Genomic DNA, 26,276 nt, shown 5'->3' with positions numbered 1-26,276 from the left:
TTTAACATTATACAGCATAACAGCTTCAGAGGCTGTATCTGGGTTAACTAGGCCATAGAAATCTACACCATCATAGCCTTTCATCTATGATTCCCTTCCCAGTGGAAGTTTAGCATTGTGTGTAAACATACACAATGATAATAGCACCACCTACTGACACAAAGTATGGTTGCAATAGAAGCAAGAAAGATGAAATAAACTTCACATGACTGTCAGAAACGTGTTTTCTAGTAATGGTCAAAGGAAGTTTCATGAATAAATTGCTGTATTTTCAAACTCCAATAGATTGTCGTCTCTGATCAAAAAAGATCTCAAAGCATGAACCCAAAGCAAACCATCTACTGCGCTCAAAAACACAGCAAAGGCCTCAGGAAGCTTCCTTGGCATCACTAGGATTTTCACTTCAGATTTTAGTGCCCTCTACACTATCACCCCAACATTTATAGGCACTTCTCACATGGGGGTTCTACACAGTTTCAATTAGTTATTAAATGAGGGATACAATATAGCACAGGCTTCCCCAATTCCAGTCCTGAAAGGCCAGTTTGCAACTTAGTTTGCTGATTTCCCTGCTCAGACACACCTACTAAACCTGGTAAATAGTGAATAAGCTGCGTCTGAGTAGGAACATCTGCAGCTCAAGTGGAGTTTCCCAAAGCAGATGCCAACATCTTACGCCAACCATGCAGAAGTTCCCCATTAGACTTTGGTTGGTGACACATTCACACCCGGACTGATTCTGTACATCCTCCCCATGACACACTGCCTGTTATTCAGAAGCTATACTGGCTGTAAACTGAACATACTTTCCACAGATCGCAAGAACATCCATCTATTCTTACATCTATTATCCAAAACCATTTGCTCAGTACACAGTCAGTATCAGTGAATAATGACATACAGTCGCTGGACAATGAAACTGAAACACCTGATGTTAAACCACAATAACTTATCATTATGGGGTAGGGCCTCCTTTTGTGACCAATAAAGCATCAGTTCATCTTGGGAATGACAGATACAAGTCCTGCATTGTGGCCAGAGGGATTCTGAGCCGTTCCTCTTGCAGAACAGTGGCCAGGTCAGTATGTGATGATGACGGAGTATAACGTTCCCTCATTCGCTACTACAAAACACCCAGGCCTCATAGAGCACTGTCTGCTGAGGCCTAAGGCCGCACAGGGCACTGTCTGCTGAGGCCTAAGGCCGCACAGGGCACTGTCTGCTGAGGCCTAAGTCCGCACAGGGCACTGTCTGCTGAGGCCTAAGGCCGCACAGGGCACTGTCTGCTGAGGCCTAAGTCCGCACAGGGCACTGTCTGCTGAGGCCTAAGGCCGCACAGGGCACTGTCTGCTGAGGCCTAAGGCCGCACAGGGCACTGTCTCCTGAGGCCTAAGGCCGCATAGGGCACTGTCTGCTGAGGCCACATAAGGCACTGTCTGCTGAGGCCTACGGCCGCATGGGGCACTGTCTGCTGAGGCCTAAGGCCGCATAGGGCACTGTCTGCAGAGGCTTAAGGCCGCATAGGGCACTGTCTGCTGAGGCCTAAGGGTGCCTAGGGCACATCATGCGCTTTCACTACCACTGACTGCACTAATAATATAGCACGGCAGTGTAAGTAACGGTATCCATTTTCCTTACGCACCTAATCAGTAAGTAATCACAGCAGACAGTCACGGTCAGTAATTAATACTGATAAGGTGAAAGTATATCACGTTTCCACTGGTCTGTGGTATGTGTCTAACGACAGTCATTACATCAGCTACAACATTTTCAAATGCAATGTGGAATTAACATAATAGCATGTCTAAAATACATTTAAAACCTTTATTTTTGTATGTATGTTCACTGTCCTGTGGAACAGTCATTACATCAGCTAAAAGACAGTCAAATACACTGTGGATTTAAGACAATACCGTGTTTAAAATACATACAAGAACTCAGAGGTAAAAAGCAAGTATTTGGACATCTGATGTTTTCATTGGTTAATTAAAGCCAATGAGGAAAGCCACTGTCCCAGAGAGTGCCGCATGGCATGATGGGTAATAAGTTTCTGCCAGACCGTGAGTATATATTACAGAGCCTCCTCCAGTGTGGCAGGCTTCCCCTGCAGGGCTTCTTACCATAGTAAGGTTTCGCATTCCTTTCAATGTCTATGGATACTTTAAAATGATCATTTACCATTTATCTATGATCTAGAAATTGCTTGGTATTAGAAAACACCTTTACGTTGAAGTAATATTTACTTATGCATCCTGATAATGTAGTATAAAAATGCAATAATGTGATGTTAGTTACATGTGTAAATCAGAGATATATTTATGCTTAAATTCTACTCTTTTTTTATCCATACAGGAAAATCAGTCTCAAACATTTTTAATGCTGGAATATGAAAAGATGAACATCAACGAATCTGAGAGTCAGAAAAATATTCAGTTTTGTTATGAATCCATAAATAGTTCCTGTCAAAAGAATGTTTATCCAGCGACTGTGTCGGTTCCAGTATATGTTGTGTTGGGGGCCACCGTCCTCCTCACTGTGCTGGGAAATCTCCTCGTCATCGTTACTATATCCCTCTTCAGACAGCTGCACACTGCCACTAATTACCTCATCCTCTCCCTGGCCACGGCCGACCTCCTCCTGGGGGTGGTGGTCATGCCCCCCAGCATGGTGCGCTCAGTGGAGACCTGCTGGTATTTCGGGAATGCGTTCTGTAGAATCCACTCCAGCACGGACTTCACCCTGAGTCATGCTTCCATTTTACACCTCACCTTAATCTCTATTGAGCGCTACTATGCGGTCTGCCAGCCCTTTCAGTACAGCAGCAGGATCAGCACCTCCACCATAGTGCCTTTGATTATAATCAGCTGGACCGTTTCTTCCTTTTTTGGGTTTGGGATGATTTTTCAGGACGGAAACATCTGGGGCATTGAGAACTTCTCTGGAAATAATTACTGTGAGGGAGGATGCTTTGCGCTGCAAGGGAAAATGGCAAATTCTATTTCTCCTGCTCTTGCCTTTTATGTCCTTGCCCTCGTGATTCTTGCTCTGTATCTGAAGATCTTCCATGTGGCACGGAAGCAAGCCAGCTCCATTCAGAGCAGAGGTTGTGTGAATGCCTATGCTGGTAACGAGAGCACTTTAATAAGAAAGCTGGAGCGAAAGGCCACAAAGACCCTGGGAATTGTAGTTGGAGTTTTCCTGTCCTGCTGGATGCCATATTTTCTGTGCAACACAGTAAATGTACTCTTTGGTTATGAAACTCCAGTGTTGCTTGAGGTTTTTGGCTGGATCGGTTACTCAAATTCTGGATGGAATCCAGTTATTTATGGTTTCTTTTACAAATGGTTCAGGAAGCCATTGGTATCTGCCTTTTGGAAACTTGCAAATAATACAAAACGGCAATTAATGGTCAGATAATAAAATGTATCATTACATGTAATAACAGGAAACTTCTATGTCTTAAAATCCTATAGCACTGGTAGTGACATTTTTGTGACTGTTTTCAAAGTCCCATGTTACAGTATGTCACTTTAACGAATATTTCTGTATCCTGAACAAATAACCTCCTTCTGCTCTGCACAGTTAATAGAAGAGCAAAGCAGGGAACAAATATAATTATTTTTACAGAATGGAAAGTGAGTAGTCATTGTTTTATATATAGCAAATGTTCCAATATATTGTCTAGTACAATATAAATTGAATAATTTAAAGGAACAGATTGTTACAATAAAAGATCACTACTATACCTGTTACAGCAGTCCAAAATCACTGCAATACCTGTTGCAGCAGTAAAAAAAAAAATCACCGCTATACTTGTTACAGCAGTCCAAAATCACTGCAATACCTGTTGCAGCAGTAAAAAAAAATCACTGCAGTACCTGTTACAGCGGTACAAAATCACTGCAATACCTGTTGCAGCAGTAAAAAAAAATCACTGCAATACCTGTTGCAGCAGTAAAAAAAATCACTGCAATACCTTTTACAGCAGTATAACATATCTATCCCAAGCATTAGGCACCAGATGGCAGTCCACCACAGGACACAGTATGTCAGTTTAGAGATATCAGTTAGCCTAACTGCATGTCTTGGGTTTGTAAGAGGACAGCCACACAGTACAGTGAAAACTCCACACACACCCGAGCCCTCGAAGGCTGGGGCAGTCCTACAGTGCTACAATACTATTTGAACATAATCAGTTGAATAACATTAAATTCGAGTGCATCTATATATTTGAAAACATGGCTTGTATTAGTCATGTCTATATCTAATCATTTATTAAAAATGAATTTATATGTATATTTGTAATTTATTTTTTTTTACAAATTTTATGAATGTCTGCTTGTAATCTCTGGCCTGAAACCTCCTGGGAGAAAATGATACAGTCTAAGCCGAATGGAACAAGAGAAAGATTTGAGTACACTTGCAAAAAAAACATTTTTTCATCTTACTTTGCATGCTATAATAAAAAAATGAAAATAAAAACAAAGAATCCAATATATATAATGGTGCCTGGCTCTGTGGATGAGGTGTGTGTGTCTGTGATCTTAAGGTCATCTGTTCAAATTGTTGGCCAGCAGAATTGGCCCTTGAGCGAGGCCCTTAACCACAGGCTGCCCCTGCTCTGTGATCCTCAGTTTGCTAAAAATTAATGAATAAGTAAATACATAAACAAACTCATGTCCTGCAACAAAACAGAGTACCGAAAAACTGTTCATGAAATGTGCTAAAGGTTTTGGATTGCATACACACCCATCACCTGCCTTGGTAACAACCTCATACTCACAAGTCATTTGGTAAAAATCCACAATATATTTGCTCAAAATATATTATTCTTATCTTTAAATATTTATTTATTTATGATATCATGTTATTCATGTTAAGTTTTTCAGGTTATTTTATTTGTGCCAAGTGCACCTTTTAAGTCTGTCTACAGCTCGTTTACTTTCTGTGTTGTCTTGGCAGCTTGTCTGTTTGTCACTTATAGGTATATTTGTCTCTGGACTTTGTTCTTGATGCTGGACGCACTAAAATATCCCCCTAGGATCAATAAAGTCAATCTTTGGTTAACAGACTCATTTATCCAAAGTCATGTAGAATGGAGACGGCATGGTCAGACAGTCCCGGGAGCCTTGCTCAGGGGCCCAGTGGTGAAATCATTCTGCCTATGCTGATCATAGACATGGCCTTCAAACCAGACTAGAAATTGGCTTAGTTATCTGACTGCAGAATGATAAACTGACTCCACATCTCACAAACAGACCATATCTGAGGTCAGACACTTTAATTTTTGATTTACTAGTCCATACAGGTTCCATTCCAGATAATACACAAGCATGCATGGTTTAAGGCACACTATACATACTATAGTATACATACTATACTATACATGCTATACAGTACTACACATACTGTACTATACTATACATACTGTACCTACTATGCATGGTTTGAAACAAGTGTGTTTTTAGTTGTTGCTGTAGTATGTACATGTATGTCCTGTAGTTTAATGTAGTTTAATGTCCAGTGTAATCAAACACGAACTTCAAATCTTTTTATTTGCAGCTCCATAACCAGAATACAATAAATATACTTTTTTTTGTTTTACTAACATACATAAAATATAATCATTTACAGGCACTAAGTATTATGGAATTTTATTGTGTGAATGCATTTCATTGTGTATGACTGTACTGATCAATTAGCAAAGTGTTTGTGACTCATTCATTACTTTTCTGCCAACGCACAAGATCTTCTTTATATTTTAGAAAACAGTAAAATTTAAGTATTAAGAAGTGTAAGAAAAAACATAAAGACATTTGATATGTTCTACTCAAATGTTTAATGTCCTTCCATCCAAAACATTTTGGCTTATTAAAGGTTTTAATATACAGTGTGAACATGGATTGATTTTCCCTTGTTAATGTTATTCTTATATAACTATGGTAGTGACCAGGCAAAATTGTCTCAGTTTAAATCATGTTTGTAATGCACCTCAAATTATATGTATCTTATGTAATATGAAAGCCATAACTATTAGTCTTCCAAGAAGCATAATATGCTGTATTCATACTCTACATTGAAAATACACTCTGCTATTGGCATATTATCATCAAAATAAAAAAAAAACTGTTTTTGCAATACAAAAGGAGAGTCAACAACTGTTAAACAAAGTATATAAAATGTGTATGTAGTCAAGGCAATACCCTATTTTATCAGGTACCGCATAATACCCTGTAACAATGTAATTGCGTCAATACATAAGTGTGTGAACATTTAATTTTGTTATCTCAGTTTCCTTCCAATAGCATAGAACAAAGGACACTGAGAATGGAGCTGATTTTGTTTCAGGTCCAGGTACAGAGATCTTATGTATTCAATCAAATCGTATCAACTTTCCCTTACTGAAAGACATACTTGGTATATTTGCCTTTGGCTGGCATATATATATTTTTGCTATTAGATCTTACCTCAAAAATAGATCTGCTTGCAGAGTAAACAGATATTCCGATAGGTGGCCTTTATGTGCTCTATGATTCACAATGATGAGCAAGCGGCTTAATTGCTGGGAACCAATGGATGTTTCCACAGTACGTGTCAATATAATGACCACATGTGTGTGTGATCCTGAGTCTACAAGTTTCTGCTTGTCTCAGGTTGCTCCTTCCAGAGATTTTGGCTAAACTCCCATGCAGATTATGCACTGTAAAGAGTGATAGGTGAGTGAGCAATTATAAATGTGAATTTAATTTTTGGAATCCGTCTTCAATGCTATATTTTGTGATTGCAGGCTGCATTGCTGAATTCAAAGCTGAAAATTTTTTAAAGGATATATTGGATGAGCTTTTATTTTTGCCCTGGACAAAAGACTCAGTCTTATGAGTTTTGCTTAGCCATTCATTTTATCTCTTAAAGGGTCAGAGGTCTCAACATTAAAAGGAGCATTTCATTATTTTGGAATAAAATTCTTCAGGAAAGACTTTATGGTGATTTACAGCACATGAACATAATATTTGCTGGTATCTCCAGTTTCCTGGTCATTTCATCTGTGAAAATCCACAACACATATTAGGCACGCAAGAAGGAATATTTGTCTTGCAAATCTTATGGTTTGAATTTTCTGGTCATAACAGTATTGTTTTATAATATAAAATACTTAACCAAGAAGAGTAATGTTGGTTTATTTCTACTGATAAGGTGTAGAGTAATTAAGACATAACAAGACTAATTTTTGCGGACAGTATTTTTGGCTATTTGTCTATTTTTTGGTCTATAGTTTCATATCGACATTAAAAGTTTTATAATGTGAGATGTAAGTCATTCTCTTTGGTAATGAGCTCCAATAATGTGTAACTCATTTTGGAAGTTTCTCTGTACACCATCAATACTACGGTCAAATTTAAGTCTGTTGTTTTACCTTTGCTAGGCCCTCAGATCATGAGTAGCATGAACTTCTCAAATAGCTCAAAGCACATAAATGATGTATATGCAGAAATACAGTACTGCTATGACTCTGTGAGCGGATCATGCAAGAAGAATGTCCAGCCTGTAAGTCTCCAGTTTTCAATGTTTGCTTTCATGGCCTTTGCTATATTGGTTACAATAACTGGGAATCTTCTGGTTATAACATCTATAGCGCATTTTAAACAGCTGCACACCACCACAAACTGCCTCATTCTCTCACTGGCGGTTTGCGACTTTTTGTTGGGGGCCTTCATCATGCCGTGCAGTGCGATGCGGTCGGTCTACGGCTGCTGGTACCTGGGAGACTTTGTGTGCAAGCTCCACACCAGCACGGACATCATGCTCAGCACCTCCTCCATCTTCCACCTCTCCTTCATCTCTGTAGATCGTTACTTTGCTGTCTGCACCCCACTTCTGTACCGCTCCATAGTCAACTCTGTCACTGCTCTGCTGATGATCATAACCAGCTGGGTCTTCCCAGCCATCTTCGCCTATGGGATGATCTTCTCAAACCTCAACCTGAAAGGCAGTGAGCACTTCTTTGAGACACAGGTCCAGTGTGTCGGAGGATGCCCGGTATTCTTTAGTCCAGCATCAGCTGCATTCTCTTCTGTTTTTTCATTTTTCCTCCCTGGTCTCATCATGTTGAGCATTTACCTCAAGATCTACGTGGTAGCAAGACGTCAGGCCAGATCAATTAAAGATCTGACACGGCAGATTAAGGTGGAGGATGGAAATGGGTCTGCAGTCTCTGGGAAGCATGAAAGAAAGAAGGCAAACACCCTGGCAGTGGTGGTGGGAGTTTTCCTCATCTGCTGGACCCCTTTTTTCCTCTGTAATATTATGGACCCCTTCATTGGCTATTCCATCCCACCCACACTGACTGACGCCCTGGTTTGGTTTGGTTATATGAACTCGAGTTTCAATCCTTTCATCTATGCTTTTTTTTACTCTTGGTTCAGGAAAGCTTTGAACATAATTCTCAGTGGAAGAATCTTTCACAGAGATTCTTGTCGAATGAAATTGTATTCCGAATGAATGAATTGCTTGGCTATAAAAATACCCCGTCTTGCTATTTTATTATCTGAGTACTTCTTTGAGCCATTACAAAAGAAATTTAATCTCACAATTCTCATCTCCTGTATAGTGAAATTTGTATCAAATTACTTTTAAAAGGAGTGAGGAAATGCAAGAAAAATACACTTGCAACTGTTAAGAGAACTAAAGATTTTAAGACATCTCTCTACAGGTTCCAGATTCATATCTACGTTGTTTAAAAATGTTTTGTTATTGTTTACATATTTTTAGAATACAATATTATTGATATTACTAAACTACAGATATACCTGCTGCATCAGTTGGGTACTCCTGCCTATTTTTCAACCATAAAAAATTAAATACATGTGATTACCCCAAAAATATATTAATTCTAACATAAATACATACCCAAATCATATACTGGTGTACTTTTTCAATGTTTTGTTTTTAGTTGTGGTTTTATTGATTGTATATTTAAAATTTGTATATACATGTCAGTAAAAAAATGGGTTTTAAGTTGTATAACATATTCATGGTGAGGACACGTTACCTTTACTTACACACCATAAAAGATGTTATTATGTTGTTGATTATTCGATCCCTAATCTGAGTAGAGCTGTATTACCATAAACATATTATCCAGATGTACACAGAGAAACTCCCCACACCCATTTCTGCCTCTCTGCACCTGATCCTACCTTCCCTGCTCTCAGCACATGCAAGAGGTCAGGCTGTTGCATCACCTGCGCTCTGTGTAATCTCTGTATTGCCACCTTTGATTGGGAGGCAGCTTGCTGCTAACTGGGCCCTTAGCTTCTTACGTTTACATCACGCATAGGTAATACAGCCCTCCCCCCAGGACTGGAGTGGGGCCGTCTCAGCACATTAATCAAACATTCAGTCTTTCTTCCTCTAAACAATCACAATGTTTAGACCCCAATCTTCACTCTTACCTGTAAATGTGAGTCTGTGTTTCTCATAATATAGTAAGACAGGATTTACGAAAATCGAAGAATTCCTGTGTATCTACTTCTACTAGAATGAATGGCAAATATAAGTATCTTATTACGTAAAGTTCCTCAGTAATGAGAAAACTGAGAGATATAAATTAATCTGTCAATTGTTCCCTGTGCCCTGATGGGCACCGTAATCCCTGCTGTACAAACACCACTTCCTTCTGTTCAGCACAGATTTTATTTCTTTATCAGTTATTATCCATAAGATGACTATCAGCCATCCTGAGTGACTGAAAACAATATTAAATTGTATCTGTGTCCCCTGGCCTCTGTTTTCATGCTCTGTGCTTCTAATTAACCCTCATGACAAACCTTCTCCAAACTGCTGAACCCTAATAAACCACAGATGTCCCCAATCAGAGACAGTGAGGTAACCCTGTAGTGCTAGAAAGATTGTCGTCCTGTATCTCAAGCACCTGAGAGATGGAGGGGGGGGAGGGGGGGGGTGGCCCAGTGGGTATGGATGCTGTGTTTGTGATCAGAAGGTCACCAGTTTAAACCCCACGGCCAGCAGAACCAGTTCATTATGAGGCTCTCAAACAACTGGCTGAACTTGCTGTCTAAAAACTGTGTATCACGTTGGATGATCGCATCTGCTTAATAGAAAAGTATCTGTACAGACACTTCAGGCAGAGTGGTGGCTCAGAGCACAACCCTGCTGCATCAAACCACTTGCAATGAATCTATCAAATCCTGCCGCTTGGCATCTTGTCTCCACTTTGGGTCCCTGTGGAGTGCATGTGGAGCACCCCCTGCTGGCTGCTATGGTACCGACAGTATCCATGGCCTCTCTGAGTCACAGAGCCCAAACAGATGCAGTCAGGCTAATGTTTTCTCTGAGATACCTGTAAGGTTTAGGTCAGTGTGTCCTCTGATGGGTTGGTGTCCCATCTAGGGTGTGCAGTACGTAGATGAGCAGATAAATATATGGAAAGATGATTTATGCAGATAAAACATATAGAATGATGGTATTTCCTATAGAAGATGTATCCTTTAGAATAATCTTTCTTCATGCTGCATAACTTGTCTTAGCTGTTCCTGTGATCATTCAGCCCAGCATGTTCACCCCACCCACCTCATGCCCATTGCTTGCTGGCAATAGCTCCAGGTGTGTAGATATGATGTAATGAATAAGCACTACAGAAGGTGGTTGGTTGCATTTGATTTGAAAATATGCAAAAAAAGAAAGAGTTTTGTGATACATGAGCCATGGCGAAAACCTGAAGAAGCCGCAAGGGAATAAAATCATCACCACTCCTCTGTCTGCTTTTGAAAAACCCAAATAAGACCTGCTGCCTCCTCTATCTTTGAATTGTGAACCTGCTCACCTCGCGATGCGCTTTTTAGTCTCATGATGCATGTTGAGATTTGGCCAATAATACAGATGCTCATCATCACAGCATTGTGCTAAAGGTCAACATACATCAACGTACAACATACATCAACGTACAACATACATCCAGGTGCCCCCCTATTACCACCCCCCCACCCCCAAGGTCCAAAGTCCATGTCTTTATATGTACAACAAAAATAAACGAGTCTTTGGACCCTTGACATCCCCTGAGTATGTTACTCACTCTGGTGCATTGTCCCTACAGCATAATGCCACTGAATATTAATGCTGATGAGGTAGGTTGTTCTCTTGTTACAATACAGTATATAACCAAGAGCACCACGGACTGCAGTCACAGTGAAATCTGTTTTCTTTCTAGGTGGAATAGCATGAACATCTTGAACAACTCAAGCCACATCAGTGATGTATATGTAGAAATACAGTACTGCTATGACTCTGTGAGCGGATCATGCAAGAAGAATGTCCAGCCTCTAAGTCTTCAGTTTTCCATGTTTGCTTTCATGGCCTTTGCTATATTGGTTACAGTAACTGGGAATCTTCTGGTCATAACATCTATAGCGCATTTTAAACAGCTGCACACCACCACAAACTGCCTCATTCTCTCACTGGCGGTTTGCGACTTCTTGATGGGGGCCTTCGTCATGCCGTGCAGTGCGATGCGGTCGGTCTACGGCTGCTGGTACCTGGGAGACTTTGTGTGCAAGTTCCACTCCAGCATGGACATCATGCTCAGCACCTCCTCCACCTTCCACCTCTCCTTCATCTCTGTAGATCGTTACTTTGCTGTCTGCACCCCACTTCTGTACCACTCCATAGTCAACTCTGTCACTGCTCTGCTGATGATCATAACCAGCTGGGTCTTCCCAGCCATCTTCGCCTTTGGGATGATCTTCTCAGGCCTCAACATGAAAGGCAGTGAGCACTTCTTTGAGACACAGGTGCAGTGTGTTGGAGGATGCACGATGATCTTAACTCCAGCATCAGCTGCATTCTCTACTATTTTTGCATTTTTCCTCCCTGGCCTCATCATGTTCAGCATTTACCTCAAGATTTACATGGTAGCAAGACGTCAGGCCAGATCAATTAAAGATCTGACACGGCAGATTAAGGTGGAGGATGGAAATGGGTCTGCAGTCTCTAGGAAACAAGAAAGAAAGAAGGCAGAAACCCTGGCAGTGGTGGTGGGAGTTTTCCTCTTCTGCTTTACTCCTTTTTTCCTCTGCAGTATTATGGACCCCTTCATTGGCTATTCCATCCCACCCACATTAATTGATGCCCTGGTTTGGTTTGGTTATATGAACTCGGGCTTCAATCCTTTCATCTATGCTTTTTTTTACTCTTGGTTCAGGAAAGCTTTGAGACTAATTCTCAGTGGCAAAATCCTTTACAGAGATTCTTGTCGAATGAAATTGTATTCTTAATCAATTTATTATTTGGCTATAAATATACCTGTCTTACTATTTAATTATATGAGTACTTGTGCTTTTTTCAGCTATTATGAAAGACTTACTGCATCTTCTTAGATTTCTAACCATCTGTACAACGGAAAACTGTATTAAATGTCTTTTAAAAGGAGTGACGTATTGCTAGAAAAATTCAACTGCAGCTGTCGAGATAACGAACCCCTTCAAAATGAATACAAAATTGCCCCAGGTTCATCTCATAGGTCTATATTCAACAAAAAGCTGTTTAAAATAAAAGAAAAGGTTATATCTCCTCTCTTCACCATCTTTTTAGAGTACATAATGTTGCTAATGCCAGTTTTAATTTTTTAATTTTACTTGTGGTTTTATGTACAGTATTGATTATTTAGAATTAATACGTACTGTATATGTCAATAAAAATCTGTGGGTTTTAAGATGTATAGCAGGGTTGCCCAGTTCCGGTCCTGAGGGCCAGTTTGCAGATTTCCCTGCTCAAACACACATTAGTCAGTATTCCAGTCAATTGGCAGATTTAGTAGTGTAAGTATGTCTGAGCTGCTAACTCTTTGCTAACTCGGCCCTTTGCTTCTGACGTTTACATCACGCTTAGGTAATACAGCAGCCCCCCCCCCCCCCCCCCCCGGGACTGGAGTGGGGTCGTCTCAGCGCAGTAATCACACACTCAGTCTTTCTTCCTCTAAACAGTCACAGTGTCTGACCCTGTGCTCTGACCCCAATCTTCACTCTCACCTGTAAATGTGAGTCTGTGTTTCTCATAATAAAGTAAGACAGGATTTACGAAAATCAAAGAATTCCTGTGTATCTACTTCTACTAGAATGAATGGCAAATATAAGTATCTTATTACGTAAAGTTCCTCAGTAATGAGAAAACTGAGAGATATAAATGAATATGTCAATTGTTCCCTGTGCCCTGATGGGCACCGTAATCCCTGCTGTACAAACACCACTTCCTTCTGTTCAGCACAGATTTTATTTCTTTATCAGTTATTATCCATAAGATGACTATCAGCCATCCCGAGTGACTGAAAACAATATTAAATTGTATCTGTGTCCCCTGGCCTCTGTTTTCATGCTCTGTGCTTCTAATTAACCCTCATGACAAACCTTCTCCAAACTGCTGAACCCTAATAAACCACAGATGTCCCCAATCAGAGACAGTGAGGTAACCCTGTAGTGCTAGAAAGATTGTCGTCCTGTATCTCAAGCACCTGAGAGATGGAGGGGGGGAGGGGGGGGGTGGCCCAGTGGGTATGGATGCTGTGTTTGTGATCAGAAGGTCACCAGTTTAAACCCCACGGCCAGCAGAACCAGTTCATTATGAGGCTCTCAAACAACTGGCTGAACTTGCTGTCTAAAAACTGTGTATCACGTTGGATGATAGCATCTGCTTAATAGAAAAGTATCTGTACAGACACTTCAGGCAGAGTGGTGGCTCAGAGCACAACCCTGCTGCATCAAACCACTTGCAATGAATCTATCAAATCCTGCCGCTTGGCATCTTGTCTCCACTTTGGGTCCCTGTGGAGTGCATGTGGAGCACCCCCTGCTGGCTGCTATGGTACCGACAGTATCCATGGCCTCTCTGAGTCACACAACCCAAACAGATGCAGTCAGACTAATGTTTTCTCTGAGATACCTGTAAGGTTTAGGTCAGTGTGTCCTCTGATGGGTTGGTGTCCCAACTAGGGTGTGCAGTACATAGATAAGCAGATAAATATATGGAAGGATGATTTATGCAGATAAAACATATAGAATGATGGTATTTCCTATAGAAGATGTATCCCTTAGAATAATCTTTCTTCATGCTGCATAACTTGTCTTAGCTGTTCCTGTGATCAATCAGCCCAACATGTTCACCCCACCTACCTCATGCCCATTGCTTGCTGGCAATAGCTCCAGGTGTGTAGATATGATGTAATGAATAAGCACTACAGAAGGTGGTTGGTTGCATTTAATTTAAAAATATGCAAAAAAAGAAAGAGTTTGGTGATACATGAGCCATGGCGAAAACCTGAAGAAGCCGCAGGGGTAATAAAATCATCACCACTCCTCTGTCTGCTTTTGAAAAACCCAAATAAGACCTGCTGCCTCCTCTTTCTTTGAATTGTGAACCTGCTCACCTCGCGATGCGCTTTTTAATCTCATGATGCACGTTGAGATTTGGCCAATAATACAGATGATAAACGATAAACAATAATAAACGAGTCTTTAGACCCTTGACATCCCCTGAGTATGTTACTCACTCTGGTGCATTGTCCCTACAGCATAATGCCACTGAATATTAATGCTGATGAGGTAGGTTGTTCTCTTGTTACAATACAGTATATAACCAAGAGCACCACGGACTGCAGTCACAGTGAAATCTGTTTTCTGTCTAGGTGGAATAGCATGAACTTCTTGAACAACTCAAGCCGCATCAGTGATGTATATGCAGAAATACAGTACTGCTATGACTCTGTGAGCGGATCATGCAAGAAGAATGTCCAGCCTCTAAGTCTCCAGTTTTCCATGGTTGCTTTCATGGCCTTTGCTATATTGGTTACAGTAACTGGGAATCTTCTGGTCATAACATCTATAGCGCATTTTAAACAGCTGCACACCACCACAAACTGCCTCATTCTCTCACTGGCAGTTTGCGACTTCTTGATGGGGGCCCTCGTCATGCCATGCAGTGCGATGCGATCGGTCTATGGCTGCTGGTACCTGGGAGACTTTGTGTGCAAGTTCCACTCCAGTACAGACGTCATGCTCAGCACCTCCTCCACCTTCCACCTCTCCTTCATCTCTGTGGACCGCTACCTTGCTGTCTGCACCCCACTTCTGTACCGCTCCATAGTCAACTCTGTCACTACTCTGCTGATGATCATAACCAGCTGGGTCTTCCCGGCCATCTTCGCCTATGGAATGATCTTCTCAGGCCTCAACATGAAAGGCAGTGAGCACTTCTTTGAGACACAGGTGCAGTGTGTCGGAGGATGCACGGTGATCTTTAGTCCAGCATCAGCTGCATTCTCTACTATTTTCTCATTTTTCCTCCCTGGCCTCATCATGTTCAGCATTTACCTCAAGATCTATGTGGTAGCAAGACGTCAGGCCAGATCAATTAAAGATCTGACACGGCAGATTAAGGTGGAGGATGGAAATGGGTCTGCAGTCTCTGGGAAGCATGAAAGAAAGAAGGCAAACACCCTGGCAGTGGTGGTGGGAGTTTTCCTCATCTGTTGGACCCCTTTTTTCCTCTGTAATATTATGGACCCCTTCATTGGCTATTCCATCCCACCCACACTGACTGATGCCCTGTTTTGGTTTGGTTATATGAACTCGGGCTTCAATCCTTTCATCTATGCTTTTTTTTACTCTTGGTTCAGAAAAGCTTTGAGCATAATTCTCAGTGGCAGAATCTTTTACAGAGATTCTTGTCGAATGAAATTGTATACTTAATGAATTTAATATTTGGCTATAAATATACCTGTCTTACTATTTAATTATATGAGTACTTGTGCTTTTTTCAGCCATTATGAAAGACTTACTGCATCTTCTTAGATTTCTAACCATCTGTACAACGGAAAACTGTATTAAATGTCTTTTAAAAGGAGTGACGTATTGCTAGAAAAATTCAACTGCAGCTGTCGAGATAACGAACCCCTTCAAAATGAATACAAAATTGCTCCAGGTTCATCTCATAGGTCTATATTCAACAAAAAGCTGTTTAAAATAAAAGAAAAGGTTATATCTCCTCTCTTCACCATCTTTTTAGAGTACATAATGATGCTAATGCCAGTTTTAATTTTTTAATTTTACTTGTGGTTTTATGTACAGTATTGATTATTTAGAATTAATACGTATTGTATATGTCAATAAAAATCTGTGGGTTTTAAGATGTATAGCAGGGTTGCCCAGTTCCGGTCCAGAGGGCCAGTTTGCAGATTTCCCTGCTCAAACACACATTACTCAGTTTCCCAGTCAATTGGCAGGTTTAGTAGTGTAAGTGTGTCTGAGCTGCTAACTGGGCCCTTTGCTTCTGACGTTTACATCACGCTTAGGTAATACAGCAGCCCCCCCCCCCCCCCCCCCCCCCCGGGACTGGAGTGGGGTCGTCTCAGCGCAGTAATCACACACTCAGTCTTTCTTCCTCTAAACAGTCACAGTGTCTGACCCTGTGCTCTGACCCCAATCTTCACTCTCACCTGTAAATGTGAGTCTGTGTTTCTCATAATAAAGTAAGACGGGATTTACGAAAATCAAAGAATTCCTGTGTATCTACTTCTACTAGAATGAATGCCAAATATAAGTATCTTATTACGTAAAGTTCCCCAGTAATGAGAAAACTGAGAGATATAAATTAATATGTCAACTGTTCCCTGTGCCCTAATGGGCACCGTAATCCCTGCTGTACAAACACCACTTCCTTCTGTTCAGCACAGATTTTATTTCTTTATCAGTTATTATCCATAAGATGACTATCAGCCATCCCGAGTGACTGAAAACAATATTAAATTGTATCTGTGTCCCCTGGCCTCTGTTTTCATGCTCTGTGCTTCTAATTAACCCTCATGACAAACCTTCTCCAAACTGCTGAACCCTAATAAACCACAGATGTCCCCAATCAGAGACAGTGAGGTAACCCTGTAGTGCTAGAAAGATTGTCGTCCTGTATCTCAAGCACCTGAGAGATGGGGGGGGGGGGGGGGGGGGGGGGGGGTGGCCCAGTGGGTATGGATGCTGTGTTTGTGATCAGAAGGTCACCAGTTTAAACCCCACGGCCAGCAGAATCACTTCATTATGAGGCTCTCAAACAACTGGCTGAACTTGCTGTCTAAAAACTGTGTATCACGTTGGATGATAGCATCTGCTTAATAGAAAAGTATCTGTACAGACACTTCAGGCAGAGTGGTGGCTCAGAGCACAACCCTGCTGCATCAAACCACTTGCAATGAATCTATCAAATCCTGCCGCTTGGCATCTTGTCTCCACTTTGGGTCCCTGTGGAGTGCATGTGGAGCACCCCCTGCTGGCTGCTATGGTACCTACAGTATCCATGGCCTCTCTGAGTCACACAGCCCAAAGACTAGGGTGTGCAGTACGTAGATAAGCAGTTAAATATATGGAAGGATGATTTATGCAGATAAAACATATAGAATGATGGTATTTCCTATAGAAGATGTATCCCTTAGAATAATCTTTCTTCATGCTGCATAACTTGTCTTAGCTGTTCCTGTGATCATTCAGCCCAGCATGTTCACCCCACCCACCTCATGCCCATTGCTTGTTGGCAATAGCTCCACGTGTGTAGATATGATGTAATGAATAAGCACTACAGAAGGTGGTTGGTTGTTGGATGTTTAACTCTATAGCACCACCTAATGGCCAATGAATAATAAAGAGGGTCTTATTGTTTTACCGGAAATTATTGCTTCCAACTTTACGTTTTGATATCTTTGTTGAAATCTTTGTCTTTTGATGTGAAGAGCTTCTTGAGATACTGTAAAAGGGTGATATTTCCTAGGCTAAATGCAAAAATTCTTTATTTCTTAAATGATGCAAAGAAGATATTAATGGCAGATGGATCCAATGACACAAGATTATCACTGAAAAACCTACATAAGCCTCTCAAAACAATTTATAACTTATTGTCTGATTTTTCAAAGAGCATGGTAATGTACAGTAATACACTTAAAATAATAATCAGCATAATCAGTCTGTTTTGGTTGTTACTCTATTTCATTCTACCCTTTCCTACTACAAGTTAATTTAACTTAGCTGGCCTAAAGAAGTACATGTTAATATTTTCTCTAAATTCAATCATTAGCATTTCCTATCACATGCAATAATTTTGCACATCCCGCATAGCTACCTCATCCATGCCATTGCACATCATACTATTTCACATTACTTATTTCTTATTTAATATTATGTCTACTTGTTATTTTATTGTACTGCCCTGCCAATTTTCCACTGCTGTTTGTCTTGTCCCCCCCCCCATTCCCCAGGAACTGTGACACAAAAATTTCACTGTGTTCCCACCCAGATCACGGGTGAGAGAAAAGCTTGAAATTCCATAGTAATTCACAGCCTGTCCTACTTCCAGGCTTCCAGACTTTAAAAATCAGTTTTTTTCTTAAGCATAACATTTGAACCTTCCTTGTATTTAGCATACAGATTTCAAAGTAATGTATGATGAAAAATACTGCAAATGTTCCAAGATTGTGGAAGTTCTATAATGAGAGTACATTATCTTTCTTAAAATGATTCCAAGTTTAATTAAAATAGCTTTAAAGAGATAATAAAAAAATTTATGGAGTAAACTGTGAAGTATCCAACTGTAAATATCTACCTTACATTTCATTTGGAAATACACAAAGAAAAACAAGTCTATGGTTATACATGGGCTGTGGAGACCCGAGATATGAGCTGCTGCCTCTTCTATGTTGGTTTGGAAATGCAGAAACCGGCTCACTGCCCGATACACAGAATATTGCAGAAACTCTTCACGAGTGCATTCTTAATGATGCTATCAGAAGGCACCCAGGCACGGGTCCAAGACCCTCCCCACCCCACCCCTCCGAAATTCCGCGGTTCATATCTTGATATGTACAACAATAACAAATAAGTATTGACATCCCCAGAGTACGTTACTCACTCTTGTATATTTTCCCTGCAGCACAGCAGTGAATATTGTTCTCTCATGACCCTTGGCAACGAGTCTCAACAGCTACAGTATATAAACCGGAGCACCACAGACTGCAGTCAAAGTGAAATCTATCTTCTTACTAGGTCTTCAGAACTGGAGTAGCATGAACTTCTTAAACAACTCAAGCCGCATCAGTGATGTATATGCAGAAACACAGTACTGCTATGACTCTGTGAGCGGATCATGCAAGAAGAATGTCCAGCCTGTAAGTCTCCAGTTTTCCATGTTTGCTTTCATGGCCTTTGCTGTATTGATCACAGTCACTGGGAATCTTCTGGTCTTAACATCTATAGCGCATTTTAAACAGCTGCACACCACCACAAACTGCCTCATTCTCTCACTGGCGGTTTGCGACTTTTTGTTGGGGGTCTTCATCATGCCGTGCAGTGCGATGAGGTCGGTGTACGGCTGCTGGTACCTGGGAGACTTTGTGTGCAAGCTCCACACCAGCACGGACATCATGCTCAGCACCTCCTCCATCTTCCACCTCTCCTTCATCTCTGTGGACCGCTACCTTGCTGTCTGCACTCCACTTCTGTACCGCTCCATAGTCAACTCTGTCACTACTCTGCTGATGATCATAACCAGCTGGGTCTTCCCAGCCATCTTCGCTTTTGGGATGATCTTCTCAAACCTCAACCTGAAAGGCAGTGAGCACTTCTTTGAGACACAGGTGCAGTGTGTCGGAGGATGCACGGTATTCTTTAGTCCGACATCTGCTGCATTCTCTTCTCTTTTCTCATTTTTCCTCCCTGGCCTCATCATGTTGAGCATTTACCTCAAGATCTACGTGGTAGCAAGACGTCAGGCCAGATCAATTAAAGATCTGACACGGCAGATTAAGGTGGAGGATGGAAATGGGTCTGCAGTCTCTGGGAAGCATGAAAGAAAGAAGGCAAACACCCTGGCAGTGGTGGTGGGAGTTTTCCTCATCTGCTGGACCCCTTTTTTCCTCTGTAATATTATGGACCCCTTCATTGGCTATTCCATCCCACCCACACTGACTGATGCCCTGGTTTGGTTTGGTTATATGAACTCGAGTTTCAATCCTTTGGTTTATGCTTTTTTTTACTCTTGGTTCAGAAAAGCTTTGAGCATAATTCTCAGTGGCAGAGTCCTACACAAAGATTCTTGTCGAATGAAATTGTATTCTGAATGAATGCATTAATTGACTATCCAGATTCTTTTGTTACTATTGTTGGAACTTTTTCAGCCATTAAAAAAACTTAAATGCATCTTTTTACCTTACAATGTTTGAATCCTAACCATCTGTACTTAGAACAGTGTTATATTGGGAAGCTGAATTAAATCTCCTGCAAGCGAGTGATGAATTGCTAGAAAAATACAGCTACAGCTATCAAGATAACGAAAGCTTTCAAAAAACATCTCCAAAAAGATCTCTGATCCAAATCTCAAGATTAAATACAACAAACAAGTTGTTTTAAAATGAAAAAAAGCAATTTCCTATGGTCACAATCTCTGCAAAATACATTGGGTTGATAGTTGAGTGATTTCTTTTTACTTGTATTTGTGTGTATATGCTGACATAAATCTTTGGGCTGTAGATGTGTAGCATAATCATCGAGGGGCATATAAAGATCCTCAGTACAGATTTACTGACATACTGTAAAAGACCATGTGGCTGACAGAGTAACTACATCATATTTGGGTCCTTCGGTATCTCCCTTAACCCCACTGCTGCAAGGACCTGACATTAACGCCTAAGACCATCCTCTGACCCCCCCCCCACCCTGCACTCTCACCTGTACATGTGTGTCTCAAAAGTACCTACACTTAAACTCGTGCAAATGGCAAATATAAGCATCTTATTATTTAATGTTCCTACATAATGAGGAAACACTGATAGATATAAACTGACTTGTAGCTGTATGTGTTATTTGAAACTTGTATGTATTTTTTGCATTCAAAAAAACGAGGATTTTAAGATGTATAGGATGCATGTAAAGTGTAACTGGGGAGTCTAACGAGCCCTATGACACCTTAACTGACACCCTGTAAAACTGTTATTAATTATTCATTCCCCCATTTCAGAAAGTGCTGTATTACCATAAGCATGTTGTTCTCCTACTTCGTATCTCCCTTATTAAAATTTACTTGCTGCCCCTCTGCCCTCTCAGTTCATTCCTTACATCATCTGGACTCCGTCCTTCTCAGTTTGCTTTATTTTTTCATAAGTCTCTTAATAAATGAAAACTACAGTCAGATTTCATGTTTTACCTTCACTAGTCCTTCAGACCATGAGTACCATGAGCTTCTCTAACAGCTCACCCCCCATGAAGGATGTACACAGAGAAACTCCCCACACCCATTTCTGCCTCTCTGCACCTGATCCTACCTTCCCTGCTCTCAGCACATGCAAGAGGTCAGGCTGTAGCATCACCTGCGCTCTTTGTAATCTCTGTATTGCCACCTTTGATTGGGAGGCAGCTTGCTGCTAACTGGGCCCTTTGCTTCTGACGTTTACATCACGCTTAGGTAATACAGCAGCCTCCCCCCCAGGACTGGAGTGGGGTCGTCTCAGTACAATAATCAAACACTCAGTCTTTCTTCCTCTAAGTATGGTATCCCATCCAGAATGTGCAATACGATACAAAACTAAAAATACAAAAAGGTTGTGTTTCTTTCACAGTAGATGTATCCCTTAGAATAATCTTTCTTCATGCTGCATAACTTATCTTAGCTGTTCTTGTGATCATTTAGCCCAGCATGTTCACCCCACCCACCTCATACCCTGTGCTTCTTCATAACGGAGTACAGATACACTATATGGAAAAAGTATTGGGACACACCTCTTAATCTTTGAATTCAGGGGTTTCTTTTAGACCCATTGTCACAATGGTATATAATCAAGCGCCGATCCATGCAGTCAGGTTTACAAATATTTGTGAGTGAATGGCTCATTCTGAACAGGCAAAGAACTCAGCCATGAAGCGGCAGATCAGAAAGTAACAGAGCCGGTGGCTGGGTGCTGAGGCGCATAGTGCCAGTAAGTCACCAACGCTCTGTTGACTCAGTAACTGCAAACTTCCTTTAGCATTAACTCCAGCAATAAAACTGTGCGTTTCATGGAATGGGCTTCCATGGGCGAGCAGCTGCATGCAAGCCTCACATCACCAAGCGCGATGCCAAGCGTTGGATGGAGTGGCGTAAAGCAGGCTGCTACTGTGACAATCACCGGTGAAACGGGTGATCGTTCAGGCAGGAGAGCAAGCAAGGAAGGAAGGTAATCCTCCTCAGCTACGGAAGATGCCTTTTCTTTTTGGTCCGTCATTCTGTGATGATCGCCGGTGAAACGGGTAACGGGTGATCGCTCAGGCAGGAGAGTGAGCAAGGAACAGGCAGGCAGGCAGACGTCGGGGCAAACGAGGATTTAATCGGGGCAAGGGCAGGACAGAACACGGGCATCGACAAACATCAATGACGGACGAGGAACTGAGGTAAGACATGGACTGAAATAGACAGGACTGATTGAAAATAATTGGACACAGCTGGGTAAGATCAGGGAAGCACACGTGGATAATCGGGGGGCGTGGCACACACGAGGATCGTACGAGCCGGGTATGACAGAACCCCCCTCAGGGGAGGCGACAGACGAGACGAGGGAGACGGGACCTGGAACAGAAGAAGAAAACCATTAACGAGACACCGGAAACAGGACCGAGACACAGAACAGGCACAAAGACAGGAAGTAGGACAAAACTTGACAGAGGGCAGGGAAGGCAGACAGATAGATCATGAAAGGGGACACAGTGGGAACAGGCGGGACAAAAGGACCAGGGGTGAACGGAGGAGGAAAAAAAGGACTAGGAATGGGAACAGGAGGGACAAAACCAGGAGGAGGAGCAAAGGAAGGAGCAAGATAGGCAGGGGAGTAAGGAGAGAAGGCGGGGGAATAAAGGGGAGCCCAAGGAAGCCCCAGCGGGCGACGGGTTGCAGCCGGAGGGGCCGCAGGCGGCCGGGAGGCCGGAGCCGGAAGGGACCTCGGAGGGGCTGAGGAGGCAGAGCAAAGGACCGACGCAAGGGCCGAAGAGGGAGCTGGAGGGATCACCAGGGAAGAGGACGAGGGAGCTGGAGGGGACCCTGGTGAGGGCAAGGAGGGGGGGGGAGCCGCAGTAGGCGGCGACGTCCTCCGACGCGCAGAAGGTGGGGGACCAGCAGGCGACTGAGGAGCCGCCGTCGGGAAGCCCGCAGGCGATCGACGAGACGCCGGAGGAGGGAGTGAGGCAGGGCGACGAGGCTGTGGAGGGGGACCCGCAGGCGACAGCCGACCCGGAGGGCCAGGACCCGCAGGCGCCGACTGAGCCCCAGCGCAGGCGAGGCAGGGTGAGCCAGGGGGCAGGGCGGGTGGGACCCCGGGCGGGTGGGACCCCAGCCCTGCGTCTATGTCCTCTCCCTTTCCGGGACACAGACATTGCGACCCTTGGTCGGGGTCGGGCTCGCCGGGGCGAGGGCAGAGGAGTCATAAGAAGGGTCCCCGAGGGGTCCCATTGTAGCTCCTCTACCTCCGAGGAGGGAGGAGCTACGGTGGGGTCCTCTGGGACCTCCTCGGGGACTGGGGCTAAAGGGACTGGAGAGGGGTCAGGAACAAGAGTCTCTGGGGCCACAGTCACTGGGGACTTAGGGAGCGCCTCGGGCGTGGGCGCGGGAGCTGCAGGCAGAGGGAGCGCCTCGGGCGCGGGAGCTGCAGGCAGGGGAAGCGCCTCGGGCGTGGGCGCGGAAGCTGCAGGCAGGGGGAGCGCCATGGGTGTGGGCGCAGGAGCTGCAAGCAGGGGGAGCGCCTGCTCAGGAACCGCAGGCAGAGGCGGCCGCACGGGTGCTGGAGCCGCAGGCAGAGGCGGCCGCACGGGCGCTGGAGCCGCAGGCAGAAGAGGCTGCACTGATTCCGCAGGTACAGCAGGCGGCAGGAGCGGAGGGAGCTCCTCAGGCCAGACGGCTGCAGCGAGCAGCGGAGGCGGCTGCTCAAGCTGCGCAGCAGCCTGGCGTGTTCTCCGGATGGGAGAAGCTGCCTGGGGAGGCAGCTTAACAGAGCTGGGGGCCTTCGGGGTGATCAGGAAGGCCTCCCGATCCTCTTCAAGGAGAGACGCCGGGACGAGGGTGCACTCCCCCAGGGCGATCGTCGGGGTGATCGCCGATCCTCTCCTTCTCCTCCTTCAGCGCACAGTGGTGGCGGGAGGCGGCGCTACGTCCGCAAAGACAGACGGTGGAAGAATGGGCCCCGGCTCGCTGGGAGCGACGTAGCGCTCTGTCCGGAGCTCGGCTACTCGCCGGCTACCTCCTCTGCTAGCTGCACGTCTTCCTCTAGGGATAGCTCATCCAGGATATCCCTGCTCCGACTAACGAGGTTCCACGCGGGGAAATATTCTTGGATGCCGAGTCGGGATATCCAAAAAAGCACCTGTTCGACGTAACTGATATAGTCCTCCTCAGAGACGGTAGGTGCCTTGCTTCGTTGGTCTGTCATTCTGTCACGATCCGTGAAAACGGGTGAGGCGAACGAGCAGGCAGCAGCGGAGGCGGCTGCTCTGGCTGCGCAGGTGGCAGGAGCGGAGGGAGCTCCTCAGGCCAGACGGCTACAGCGAGCAGCGGAGGCGGCTGCTGAAGCTGCGCAGCGGCCCGGCGTGTTCCCTGGAAGCTGCTCGTGAAGGCAGCTTTGCAGCGCAGGTGACCGCCATAGGAAGCGCCAGCAAGTCCTCCTGCTCCACGGTTGGGAGGGAAGCGGGGCGAGCGTGCATGCCCCCAGAACGATCGTCGGGGCGATTGCGTGCTTCCTCCTCTTCCGGGTCATGGTCGGGGAGGGAGGCGGTGCTACGTCCGTAAAGGCGGACGGCGGGAGGATAGTCCCTGGTTCGCTTGGCACGACGTACCGCTCAGCCCGGAGCTTGGCCACCCGCCGGAAGTTTTCGCGCACCTCCTCCGCAAGGTGCGTGTCCTCTTCCAGGGACAGCCGATCCAGGATATCCCAGCTCCGGCTCACGAGGTTCCACACTGGGGGATCCTCCTAGATGCCGGGCTGGGAAATCCAAAATAGCACCTGGTCGACGTAGCTGAGGTAATCCTCCTCAGCTACGGAAGATGCCTTTTCTTTTTGGTCCGTCATTCTGTGATGATCGCCGGTGAAACGGGTAACGGGTGATCGCTCAGGCAGGAGAGTGAGCAAGGAACAGGTAGGCAGGCAGACTTCGGGGAAAACGAGGATTTAATCGGGGCAAGGGCAGGACAGAACACGGGCATCAACAAACATCAATGACGGACGAGGAACTGAGGTAAGACATGGACTGAAATAGACAGGACTGATTGAAAATAATTGGACACAGCTGGGTACGATCAGGGAAGCACACGTGGCTAATCAGGGGGGCGTGGCACACACGAGGATCATACGAGCCGGGTATGACAGCTAATGGACTCTGGAGCAGTGAAAATATGTTCTGTGGAGTGACGAATCACACTTCTCTGTCAGGCAGTATGATGGACCAGTCTGGGTTTAGTTGTTGCTGGGAGAACATTACCTGCCAGCCACCTCTAAAGTTTGGTGAAGGAGGGATAAATTATGGGGGTGTTTTTAGGGGTTGGACCCCTTAGATTCAGTGAACGGATGATCTGTTGAGAACCTCAGCATTCCAAGACATTTTGGGCAATTCCCTGCTTCCAGCTTGTTGCAACAGTTTGGGGAAGGCCCTGTCCTGCTCCAGCAAGACTGTGCCCCATTGCACAAAGCAAGATCCATGAAGACATGGCTGGGTGAGTTTGGTGAGGAAGAACTTGACTGGCCCACAGAAACCCCTAACCTTTACAGTTAACAAGGCTTTCATGTCCAACATCAGTGCCTGACATCACAAATGCTCTTCTGGATCAATGGGAAAACATTCCCACAGACATACTCCATAAACTCACAACAAACCTTCCCAGAAGAGTGGCAGCTGTTATAGCTGCAAAGGGGGGACCAGCTCCATACTGATGCCTAAGGATTTATAATGGGGCGTCATAGAATAATGATCAGGTGTCCCAATAATTTTGCACATGTAGTTTACAGACGCTCCTCTACTTGTGACGAGATACATTCTAAACGGCCATTTGTAACTTGAAATGTTCATAAGTCGTTATTCAACATCATTTTAAGGGTATACGCAAGTGCAAAGAACTAAGATGCCGGGAGTACACACGCTACGCTGCTGCGCAGCGGGAGTACCGGCCAAAAGTAAGAATTACAGTCCTCTTCGTTCATATATCTGAAAGTTCGCAAGTTGAATGTT

The 26,276-nt window shown here is 43.9% G+C and overlaps 5 protein-coding genes across 5 annotated transcripts; all 5 read left to right on the top strand.

Moving 5' to 3' along the window:
- Window positions 1-2,358: 2,358 nt before the first annotated feature.
- LOC125714790 (trace amine-associated receptor 1-like) lies at window positions 2,359-3,677 on the top strand. Its single transcript, XM_048985759.1, has one exon. The coding sequence runs from the start codon at window positions 2,377-2,379 to the stop codon at window positions 3,415-3,417; it is 1,041 nt and encodes a 346-aa protein (XP_048841716.1). The 5' UTR covers window positions 2,359-2,376; the 3' UTR covers window positions 3,418-3,677.
- Window positions 3,678-7,424: 3,747 nt separating this feature from the next.
- LOC125714611 (trace amine-associated receptor 1-like) lies at window positions 7,425-8,500 on the top strand. The gene has a single exon (XM_048985351.1). The coding sequence runs from the start codon at window positions 7,435-7,437 to the stop codon at window positions 8,497-8,499; it is 1,065 nt and encodes a 354-aa protein (XP_048841308.1). The 5' UTR covers window positions 7,425-7,434; the 3' UTR covers window position 8,500.
- A 2,673-nt stretch (window positions 8,501-11,173) lies between these two features.
- LOC125714620 (trace amine-associated receptor 1-like) lies at window positions 11,174-12,826 on the top strand. Its single transcript, XM_048985361.1, has one exon. The coding sequence runs from the start codon at window positions 11,238-11,240 to the stop codon at window positions 12,288-12,290; it is 1,053 nt and encodes a 350-aa protein (XP_048841318.1). The 5' UTR covers window positions 11,174-11,237; the 3' UTR covers window positions 12,291-12,826.
- A 1,817-nt stretch (window positions 12,827-14,643) lies between these two features.
- Window positions 14,644-16,360, top strand: LOC125714619 (trace amine-associated receptor 1-like). The gene has a single exon (XM_048985360.1). It carries the CDS (start codon window positions 14,703-14,705, stop codon window positions 15,753-15,755), a length of 1,053 nt encoding a protein of 350 aa, XP_048841317.1. The 5' UTR covers window positions 14,644-14,702; the 3' UTR covers window positions 15,756-16,360.
- A 2,543-nt stretch (window positions 16,361-18,903) lies between these two features.
- On the top strand, window positions 18,904-21,191 carry LOC125714617 (trace amine-associated receptor 1-like). Its single transcript, XM_048985358.1, has one exon. It carries the CDS (start codon window positions 19,109-19,111, stop codon window positions 20,162-20,164), a length of 1,056 nt encoding a protein of 351 aa, XP_048841315.1. The 5' UTR covers window positions 18,904-19,108; the 3' UTR covers window positions 20,165-21,191.
- The last annotated feature ends 5,085 nt before the right edge of the window (window positions 21,192-26,276 follow it).

Source organism: Brienomyrus brachyistius, chromosome 19 (assembly GCF_023856365.1).
Source record: "Brienomyrus brachyistius isolate T26 chromosome 19, BBRACH_0.4, whole genome shotgun sequence".
Taxonomy (NCBI): Eukaryota; Metazoa; Chordata; class Actinopteri; order Osteoglossiformes; family Mormyridae; genus Brienomyrus; species Brienomyrus brachyistius.
Note: the sequence above shows the minus strand (reverse complement) of the source record. Positions and strands in the feature narration are given on the sequence as shown.